The 11,230-nt window shown below is 38.3% G+C and overlaps 1 protein-coding gene across 5 annotated transcripts in view; it reads right to left on the reverse strand.

Annotated features, from left to right (window-relative positions):
• Positions 1-9,786, reverse strand: part of PDE1A (phosphodiesterase 1A) — a 163,346-nt gene extending 153,560 nt beyond the window's left edge. The window contains exons 1-2 of one of the 5 annotated variants that reach the window (XM_054829572.1): positions 9,769-9,786; positions 7,167-7,280 (exon numbers count right to left, since the gene is read on the reverse strand). In XM_054829572.1, the coding sequence (XP_054685547.1) occupies positions 7,167-7,270 (104 nt within the window). In that variant the 5' untranslated portion in view covers positions 7,271-7,280; positions 9,769-9,786. Of the gene's footprint in view, positions 1-7,166; positions 7,454-7,516; positions 7,806-9,768 lie in introns of those variants that run through there. The other 4 variants (XM_054829573.1, XM_054829582.1, XM_054829576.1 and 1 more) reach the window with 4 other exon arrangements.
• Between the last annotated feature and the right edge of the window lie 1,444 nt (positions 9,787-11,230).

Below are 11,230 nucleotides of genomic sequence, written 5' to 3' on the forward strand. Positions count from 1 at the left end.
GGACCGTGTAGCTGACAAACTCCCTCAGCTCACAGCAGATGAGTTTGGAAGTCAATTTTCTAGCAGAATCCACAGGAATAAATGCAACAAGTCATGTTAACAGTATTTGACTTACACTTATGAAACTACATATGCTGGCGAGCAGTCAGAATCACCCAAACTTTCACAAATAAGTCTCACACTCCTTTAAGACTACTATTCCTTGCATGTATGTATTCAGAGAATGGGCAGCTATTGTCTGAGCCACAGACTACTCTACAGCCAGCTGCAGCTTTTAACAGTAGTTCTTTACAAGTCTAAGCAGTTTTCTAACAGAAAAGAGAGGCTGGGGAGAAGGCTTGCTTGCTCAGTCTGCAACACTGCCTGACTAATCGTAAAGCTTTATGGACCATGAAAACTGAGTCACTTCATTGTCAGCTGTAACTTTATAACTGATGTACTGAATTTTTGTTCAGCTTCCCTTAACCACAGCAGAGTGCAATTTTCTCTTATTTTAGTCACAACTGCTCAGTTTTCCCTACCTCCTTAGTAAAATTAAGGATTGACTTTATGTAAAGTTCTGACTGCCACTGTAGCTCCTCTCTACAAGGCCTTATTTTAAAAGTTCCATAAATCGCTTTGGTGACCTCAAGTACTTCATGATATTGTATGGGAAGGCAGTAAAGGAAAAACAGAAAACTTCCCAAAAACAAGTACTTCATCACTCTGCAGTTTGTGGGTCAAGCTTAGCCCATTTGGTCATTGGTTGGTTGGTTGATTTTGCTTCTTTTGGGGGGCTTTGGATGTTTTATTTGTTTATTTGTTTGACAAAAAGAAAACCCATACGTTAGATATGACAATACAGTAGTGCAGGATGACTTGCTACTGTACAGTAGATCTTAAACCTCCTTTTGCAGTCTTAGTTTCCTAAGACTCCAGTAAATGGCAGCAGAAATAATTGCAACTATTTTGCTCTAGCCCTCCTCCAGACATGATATCAAGAGTAAACCAGATCAGATGGCAAACACAAACAAAACGGAACAGTGCTAAATGCTTAGTTCACTCCTAAATGATTATTTTGACATCTTACAGGAAAACTTCTGTCACATACAATTTTGATAAACCTGAGGTTATGTTCCTCTTCCGGATGTATGAAGTCAATGCCTATTTTTATTATAACTTCCACTGGTAACTATGTAATTTCAGTATTTAGGCATTTGCATTTTTCCTACTCTATATAATTAGCAAGACAAAAGGCTTTTTTTTGCCTATCCAGATATTTTGACTTCATTCTGTTGTGGAGGTGGAGCAGAAACTAGGAGTTACATGTGGGAGGGCAGTATGAACTGTGAGTTTTTGACCAACAGCTCTGAGAAACTGCTAACCATTTTGTGGCAGGCTTCAATGTGTACCAGCTAAATTGGAGAATGAGGTTTTTGAAAGAAACGTTTATAATAATTGGTCGGTCTGCAGGGCAAACAAGGGCCCTTGCACAAGTAGCTGGCAAGAGTTCAAAATAGGAAGAAAGTAATTATTTGTGTGGTGGGTTATATGAACTCTCTTTCTAGGCAGAGATCTCAATTGAACATTTATAAATTCAATAGTCACAGAAAGCATCTTTTAGGAAATCTTAGAAGTGTTTGATGTAGCATAAGTAGAGTCAGAAGACTAAGCTAAACAAAAATAGAGTATAGAAATTTGAGACTTCATTTAATTGCAGTTTAGCAGTCAGCTTCATGAAATCTTATCTTTAATTTCCTTTGCAGTGTTCTTAGATAAAATACTTAATTTTAATTGCAAGCATATGTGAGGAGTATATGCACATGTACATTTAACAGTCTAGAAATGGGTGATTTAGATGTATGTTAAGTTACATTAATGCTAATGCTAATGTTAATGGTATGTTGTTATGTTATTTAGGGACTGTGATACCTCTAAAGACACACTGCTGCTGTTCTTAGTGATATCATAGGCAAATTATGGCTTGTGCACCACTCCTTCAATTTGCAATCATTTCTAGTAGAGCTTTCTATAAGCACAGCGATTCACCTACCCACAGTAAACTGTAGGATTAGCATTTACTCTAATCTATCAAGAGCACTGATATGTGCCAGAAATTGTAGCAAAAAATTAGTATGAACCAGAAAATTAATTCTGTGCCTCCTGTACATGATAATAATGGAAATGCCTTTATAAGAGCAAAATAATATCATTATTCTAATAGGACTGGATAAAAGTGTTCTCTAAATTGCAAATGCTAAGTAGCTGAGTATGGCTAAAATATCTATAGTTATTGAAAATTCTAACATTTAGCGTATCATAAATTTAATTAGATACATATTTTTAGATTACAAAGTTATCATTATAAATGGTTTACCTTGACTACTCAGGCACAGAAACAGACTGGTTTCAAAATCAAAAGAAGCTGTTCACAATTTATAATGGAACAATTCTTACTGTAATTATAGCACTAATGGGATACATATCAATCAACAGGTAAATCATTATATAATTTCTTCAATTTTCTGTTCAGAGTATTTCTGAAATCATATTTGACAAATAACAGCTTTAATTTTACTTAAATTCCCTTTAGAAATAGCTGTCATTTGAATTTTTCAAGATCTTAAGATTTTCCTTTAAAGAAAAATTTTAACATTTAGGAAAAAGTAAAAATAGGCAACATTACAAGTAAAAACTACTTGAACTGTATATCCATTTGTTCCTAATGCAGTTAGCAGTAAGTGACAATTTCTGTCTCTTATCCATCTGTGATTCTAGCTCTTCTCCTCTCTTCGATTGTTCAGTACTCCCAAATTTATAAACCTTTATATCACAAAATGTTAAGTTTTGATAATGATAATCTCTTCAGATAATCTTCACTAAACTTTCATAGTTTAAGCAAATTGAGCATACAAAAAGGACAATAAGCAAACAAATACCAAATACAGTATAAAATAAAATGTGAACAAGGAACTTAGAAAAACAAAGGGAAGACCTCTTTGTCATATACAGTTCTGGAAACTATTCTATAGCTCTTCCACCAGTATCCATGGATCTGGTGAAGGAATGACTGCGTGAGGTTCCCTAACTAAAGTTACCCGTTCTGGACCCTTTTAGACCTAACAGGCTGCTGATCTGGATTCTATTTGATGCCTTTTAAAGCATTCTCTCTTCTGATAATTCAGCAGGTGTGGAAGAAGCCATTTCTCTACTTTCCTTGACATCAAGCCAGGTTTCCTCAAATCAGTGACTAGGGCCCCTTTTTGCCTTTACAAAATGTGTATGCACGCAATGATAGGCATTTGTCACTGCAGCACTGCAGGATCAACAAACTGAGTCTACGAGTCAGTCCCTTTTAGTTTATCAAACAGTTTGGGCTCTCCTTTCTGCAGAAATGCTGCAGAAATTGGGGTCTATTATGTTGGATGTGGAGGAAAAGAAAGGGAAGAAGGTAAGGAAAGAATTATTTTCCCACTAATTATTTAAAAGTTCAGAAATGGAACTCGCTTCTAATACTAGGTTCAGCAGTGGTGGAGATACAAGAAGCTACTTGCAAAGAGGATGCCTACTTGCAAAATAAGACAAGGTTAGAGGGGGTCTGACTGATCTGTGGGTGACAATGAGTGAAGTGGCAGACGGCCAATGGACACCGTAAACAGACAGCACACCATTTCACAGAATAATGAAGAACACAGAGTTAAGTCAAGTCTATCTGCAGATTAAGGAGACTACCAAACACTGTACGGCCAGTGAGTATAGAGAACTCTGCTTTAAATCTGGTTCTGGGTTCTAATCAAAACGCTTTAAAGAAGCTGCTTCTCTTTCAGAGCTCACTGTCATGCTCTACCAGCATCTGGATAAACTCTCCTGGGCAGCAGATCTTATGGTCCTATTGACACCAGAATACACTTAAGCTGGAGATTTAGTTACTGTCTAAAGTAAGATTTCATCTGATAGAGCATGAAAGGCTAAGGGAGTAAAAGTGTAATCAGTGGCATCGAAGGGTCTGAGAAGGAGCCCCCTGGCCAGGCTGTGTCGAGATGCCTTCTGAAGCAGGTGGTGTACAACACTCCCCTTCAGTCGGGCTGCTGTAATTCCAGCAGTGGCTTGAATGGCTTTTGCTTTTATTATTACTATTCCGCATAACAGAGAGTTATAAAAGCCCCACTATTATATGAGTTATTTAGCTGTCACTTGTTATTTGTTTTTGCTTTCTCCCTGAAGTACGAAACATTAGAAGCTCACGGTCTGCATACTGAAAATGTCTTACTTCAAAGACCTGAAGCTCAAGTCGAGACAGAAATGTACATGAGTCACTTTCACAAGTAAGTCTTGTTTCAGTGAGCTTGTGTTTTATACACTCAGGCATCAATACACTCAGCACCAATGCTGATGAAGTTATTAATTTCAAATTAATCTCTTCTCTGCCAGAGAATCTCCTTTTTTGCAGCATTGCTGCAATTGCAATGTAAAGAAAATAGAGTTGGATTTAGCCTTGCCATGCAGAAGACAGAGCTTAGCTGTAGGACCACAGGAAAGTTAGGTATGGTTTTTGTTTTGTTCAAAACACCCAAGCTTTTATCGCAGCACTTAAGGAGAAGGTCTGTGCAAGCCTATAGAGTAGAAAACCCATAGAAATGCCCTTTCATTCAAGCTTCCACAATACCCAGCTTTTCTCATTGGGCATTCAAATAAGGATTTTCATTTATCCTTCAGTGTATTCAACTCAACTATCTTCTAGAACAGCCTGCTTTTACAAAAATAAAAAACCTCTGACCAACAAACCAACAGCAAAAACACCCCAAGACATACGAAGTTAATTGTATATGGAATTCTGCAGCCAAATGCATAATTAAATGCCTATTATGTGAAAAACTGAAATGCTAAAAGAAAATAAAAGCTTATTTTAAGTAAGGACCTATTGTGTAGCTTTTAAGCACTATTCAGATAGTTACCTAAATGAAATTCAATGTTCTTTCAAGAAATAATGACCTGCTTGCAAGAAGATAATCAGTACTTTCAACTGGCAAAATACAGTAAAACTGTGTCAAAATCACATGTATACATTGGTGAGAACTCTGTAGGCCTGTGGACTCTATCAGCAAGAATAGGTTCAGCTTCATAACTCATACCACGTCTTGACTTCAACATAGATATACTACTGCACGCTCCTTTAAAAATTCAATAATTTGCTTCACACATACTAGTTTCATTAACAGTTTCCCTCTCTAAGATGAAACAATTCTCCTGACTGACAATTTATTAAATAATTCTTCCCAAAGCAGATTATCTGTGGCAGTCTCATTTATCTGTTCCTCTCCCCAACCACATACAAACATACTTCTACTTTGATATCTGTGTATCAGTAAAATGAATCCTTTTCCTTAATGACTGATGCTTATACTACAAACTGAGCACAGGGATCTGCTCTGAAAAATTCAACTCTGAAATTTCCCCATACAATATTCAGAATATTGACTAGTCAGTGATTTCCAATTGACTAGTGAATAATTAAAATTAAATAATCAGGAAGTCTGAAAAATAGTCAGCTGAGCACTTATCTAATAATATAACCTGTTTCTTTTAAATAGAAGTATTTTAGCACTATCTTGTCCTGCAGTTACAACAGTCATGAGGCTGGCACCAACCTGCAAAAGATGCACAGTTTTCAAACACTTAAGCTCCATTTGATTTTGATATACCACAAACTCCAACTATTGTTTTAACTACTCCTAAAGAAGCATGAACCCTATTTCCTGGAGCCATTGTACTGAGTGTCGCTAATGTTTAGTTATTTACATTAGTTTGTTTAATGGAACCATTCCAGAGGCAGCTGAAAGGAAATGTTTCAACCCAAGAGCCTAGCAGTAACAGAGAACTTACAGAATGAACAAAAGCAGCAGCTTAGACCCTACACAAATGGAAGTCTGCACAAAGTGATGGAGGTCTCTAGAAGTGGAAACTCAGAGGCAAGATGTGTGCCATCAGGAAATTATCAAAATCTTTGCTCCACTACATACACTTTGGGGTTTCTAGGGGCAAAATGGTCCCCAAAGTGCATAATCTTAAACAGAGTGATGATAGGATTCAGAGCAAATATTCAAATGCATATCACAGACAAGTTCTAATAAATCCCTGGCCACAGCTGAAAAGTGACTTTCCAATGAAGCAAACCAACTTTCTCTTCAAAGAAAGCAGATGGTGGAAACTCCCTTTCCCACAGCCAGCTTGAATCTCTACCCAGTGCACAGAGGAAACAGGCAGTGCCATAGCCAATGCATCTAATCTTCTTAGCACTGTAAGTAACCCGTTTTCCTTCAACAGCTGAGGCACTATATAACATCCGTGGAATACCTTTAGAAACCCAGTATTTCAAATATTTCCAGCAGAAATAATAGTGCTATTTCCTTGCTTCCAAAGCAACAAATGTAATGTATTTATTCGTAACATCCTGACATCAGCTTTCAGAGCAAAAACCAGACAAATACTTAAAAGGAAGCATCGAAGTTTAAGGGGTTTAGAACACATTAGTTTGATGGAGTTTCTCTCTGACAGGTTGCAGATGTTTATTTACTGATCATTTGCACCACAAGTCTACACTGAAAATTGCATTTGAGAGGAGTGAATTAGACACAGCAGGTGCATACTGGCCCCTTCAAATAGTCCTTCAATCAGTTTTTACCATTACTGAACACCAAAAGAATTGCCAAAAAACCAGAGACATAGCATCCTCCTAACAGCTAAGCACCTTTTAACATAGACTTATTTACCTGCACTCTCAAAAGGCAAAGTATTGATATCTCCTATGGAACCGCAATAATATACTTACCTGTATATACTGACAGGAATGATGAAACAGCTCCAGCAATGCTGATTCTGAAGATAACTTTTACAAAATCGTATCAGAGCTATGGAAGTGTTAACCTGAAAGGACTTACCTGCATTTCAATTTGGATAATAACTCTTGCTAGTTATATATCTTTTAAATGAGGTGACTGAACCTTATACAGAGTCCGACATTAATCTAAGTACCATCGTATATGAGAGCGATGTACTGTATTATGAGAGCAAATACTATTCACAGCTTAGAGATAACTCTCCCATTTGCTAATTAGTCATTTTAACAAACAGATGAAAACGATCTTTCCCAGGGAACAGAACAAAAGCCAAGGAGAGAAGCTACTCACATTCCTTTGAGCCGTTGCCACATTTTCTCTGCGTGTCCTCCTATTTGATACTTTATAGAGGTGCTTTCCAGTTCCCGAGTTGTTTCTGTTGCTCGAGCCCCCATCGTTATTGTCCTACAGCGATACAGTTACAGTCAGGCTCAGCAGCAAGCAAAAGCATTCTTTAGTCCACTACAAAAGTCAGAAGATCCAGGCATGTTAGACAGTAGCTGCTGTCATATCAAAACACATCAGAATTACAACAGCTGAGGGACGATCCTGCCTGAATCGCTATTCACTTTGATAGACAAATCCACTCTTCCCCCATCCCCCCCCACAAGCACAGAGCAAGTACACACAGCTCCTCTGACCTCACGAGTCTAATCCATACGGGTGAGCCAGCTACTATACTACTGACTGTTCAAGCTCCTTTCTCATGCACTTTTTCTGCTGTAGGAATATGCACAGAAGCACAAAAGATTCCTTAAAATGGACTATAATTCATTGCAATGCAGGATAAATGTGAATGGCTTTAACAATCCAGAAGGAAAGAAAGGCTGGTTTCTGCTCTGCAGGTTGGAGAAACAGGCTGCAATAGGAAAGCAGATGGTAGAAGCCAGTATCAGCCACATCACCCTACAAAAAGAGTGCATGTTCAAATGCCAGAGCTTTCCTCTCTTTAGTTGATCCTGAATTGATTCTTAGTGAATAAATATCTACCAGCCTCTCAATAAAAATAGGACTGTACAAATGCTAAGTCGGTAGTGAAGACATGTATAAATCCCTGCAGAAGAGAAATCAGAGAGCTCTACAGGTTGTTATTGAAGGAATATGCTGTAATGATGACTATTCACCTTCTCCTAGCAACTCCACACAGTAGGTAACTGTCAATTTAACTGGTGGAAAACGCAGCAGCTGCAAGACAGCCCGTTCAGTGAATCCTTCGGGACAGCAGCATGCTTGTGTCAAAATCTGATGCTGAACTGTGTGTATATGCCAGCAAGAAACAATTAAGTGCATGCAGACAGCAAAAGGGTTGAGGACTAAGCAGTATGCCAGCCATGCAGCAGATTGCCAGCTCTGCCTTTCAAGTGCAAACCTAAGCACCTAGCTGTACAGCCAAAGCTGGGGTTTGGAGAGGGCAAAGGAGAGGATTTCTTTGCTGCTCGCTCAGCCACAGACTTGGGTTTGCAGAACAGCTCCTGTACTCTTGTTTGGTGAGTCAGTAACAATATTCATTTCTGAAGCAGCAGCCAAATAATCAAATATACCACAGACTTAATCTTAGCGATCATGTTTGTTTCAATCAGAGTAAGAACTGTGCAAGAAGCCAGGCAAGAGAGGTGTGACAAGGAGGAGTAAACTTCTCTGAGATTTGCCAGCTACTGGTGTCAGTGCCAGCCGGGAAAGGGGGCTTTGGGTCCACAATGGAACAGTGAGGATGAGTGACCTCAGATGCTGACTGGAAGGAGCCTAAGGGTAGGAGATGTATATTTTAGTATGGCTTTAACTGGACATCTTTATCGGTGTTAAATTTTACAAAGATGTGAGATGATGAGAGGTTCCCATCTGATGCAATCAGCAGAAATGGATAATATCGTTAAGTACTCAGGATCTTACAGAAAAATAAAAAAGAGGTTCAGTGCTTTGAAATAATCCTAACATTTCAGAACTTCCTAGTCAATTTTCTTTCTCTAGGATACCTTTTATGTACATTATAGATGTACAATATACCCAATGAGAGTTATAAACCAGTTTGAGATGAGTCTTTTACACACTGATTTCAGGTGGACAATTAAATAGTACATTTCATTTACTTCTATGGATTTAACACATACACAATTTTAAACTGGTATTAATTCACAGAATTATTCCTGTCTCAGACATATAAGAGTCAGTCCCATAAAATTCATTACCAATATCTGAAAAAACAGTCACTGGGTGAGCAACGTCTCTTACAGTTTTCAAACAGCATCATACAACAGTGAAGAGATACAAGCAGCTGTTTTCTCAAAAACTGCAAAGCATTTATTTGGTTAAAGGCAGCAGTGGTATCTTTGCAACTTCACCGAGGAACCACCTAAAAACGTCCAAACTTTCCACTCCTGTTACGCATGGAGTCCAGCTAAAGTTTGTAAGAAAGAGTACAAATATCCTTCCATGGAATAACTAATGAGAACCTCTCACACTAATCTGGGTTCTTCCCTGCCTTTTAAGTGCCAGACATCTGAAGCAACACAAAGAAATTAAGTATTTATAGAAACCACATAAACCTCCAGGGACAGAGGGGAATTTTAAGGACCTATTTTTTCTCATAAAGTATTCCTGGCTCTTGTTGTCCAATTCTGCAATGAAAAAATAGCGGTGTTTGTCAGTTGTTCTCTCTCCCTCACAAGGAAAAGGGTAGTTGAAGATATATTTCTTTGATTTACTGAAGAAAAGCATTATGAGCAGGTAATATCCTTCAGAAAGGGAGGAAGGAACAAACTGTCCAAATAATATCACTGCAAATGGAGATACACCTGCTAACTTCAACAGAACTCCATGAAGGAAAATTGTAAAAAACTTTGCTCCCTGCAGGACCACACCACTACAACAACAGAAATTCCTACAACAAAAGTACCTGGCATGGCTTAAGCAAAGGACAAACAAAGCAGCTTCTTCCCCAAAGGTTCATCCCAAGGATCAATATAGTGAACCACCAGAGATGACACTGAAGGATGAAATTGTGTCTCTGAAAACGAAAGAAACAGCAGTAAACACATAAAAATGGGTAGATAAGGCATTAGAAAAATCAAGGAATCAGCCAGAGCAAGCGTCCTGTATGTCCCAAGGAGAGAGAAACAAACCATTTCAAACAAACAAACAACTTTTAGGTATGCTGTTATCTTGGTAACATGAGCAAAGAAATCCTCATGGAGACATGGGGACAGGAAGGATCTTTTCTCCCTTTAGCTTCTGTGAATAATGGTCAGAGAATCAAGCAGTCGAGCCTGCGCCCTTCCTCCCGCTCAGAGGAAGGCAGGCACAGGGGCTGAGAAGGACGGAGCCAAAGCAGTGCCAACACCTCTCTGGCTGCAAGAGGCGACATGGGGCAGAAAGGACAGGGGTTTGCAGCTGGAATACAGGACAACCATAAATTATAATCTGTAAGTAACAACGAGGGGATCAGGGAAGGAATTAGGGACTACCTGACTTGCTCAGAAACACACATCTCTGCCCTTGCAGTACAAACTGGTCCAAAGAAGATCCAGAATACTAAACAATGAGCAGCTATTTTAGGAAGCCAAATCAACCAGAGAGATAGCACCTGAAATGATAAGTTATCTTAAATAGTTTTTCTCTTTTCACTTCCTGTTCTTGTTCTGGTTTTCTGTTCTTGCCCTAGCTAACCTGGTGTTTGTGCTATAGTCCCACCAAGATGTTTGTACAGTCCACCTTCCTCCTATAAAAATATAATCTTTTTTGCCCTTTGCCCACAGCTTTTTCTTTTTTTTCTAAATTTCAGCTTAAAATTTCCATGCTAAAGTGAACACTAAAGGAAAGCCTCTATTAGTCAATATGGAGAAATATCAAAATAGGAGAAATTAAGTTTTTTATCCTTAATTATAGCAACATAAAACTGTCCCAGTGCCACTTAATCCTCAGATAGGAAGCCACACTTAATGACGATGTATCCTAAGCTCCTTTTCTTTCATCTAAAAATACTTCACTTCAATAGTAATATTAATGCAAAGAAATAATTTTAAAATACACCCAACAGTAAAGAAATCAGGTTGGCTTTTCAATATTGAGTACTGAGAGACCTTTACAGTTATGCCAAAATCACACAGTTACAATGAAAACAACTTACCTTAAAACTGGGAAAATCCTGCAGCTAGACCAGTTAGAGATTAACTACAGAAAGTGGAAAGGGGCCATGCAGGTTTTCATGAAGAGAATTAGAGCTTTACTTTAAATAAATCCTCTGCTCCTGAAGGGAAATTAAATACACTGCTTTGTTTGAAATTATCTTCAAAACATCTAAGTCATGACAAATGGAGAATAAGGAAGTATCAAGAGGCCTGCAGGGTGACTTATCAGAC

The sequence above is a fragment of the Grus americana genome, chromosome 6, assembly GCF_028858705.1.
Source record: "Grus americana isolate bGruAme1 chromosome 6, bGruAme1.mat, whole genome shotgun sequence".
Classification (NCBI taxonomy): domain Eukaryota; kingdom Metazoa; phylum Chordata; class Aves; order Gruiformes; family Gruidae; genus Grus; species Grus americana.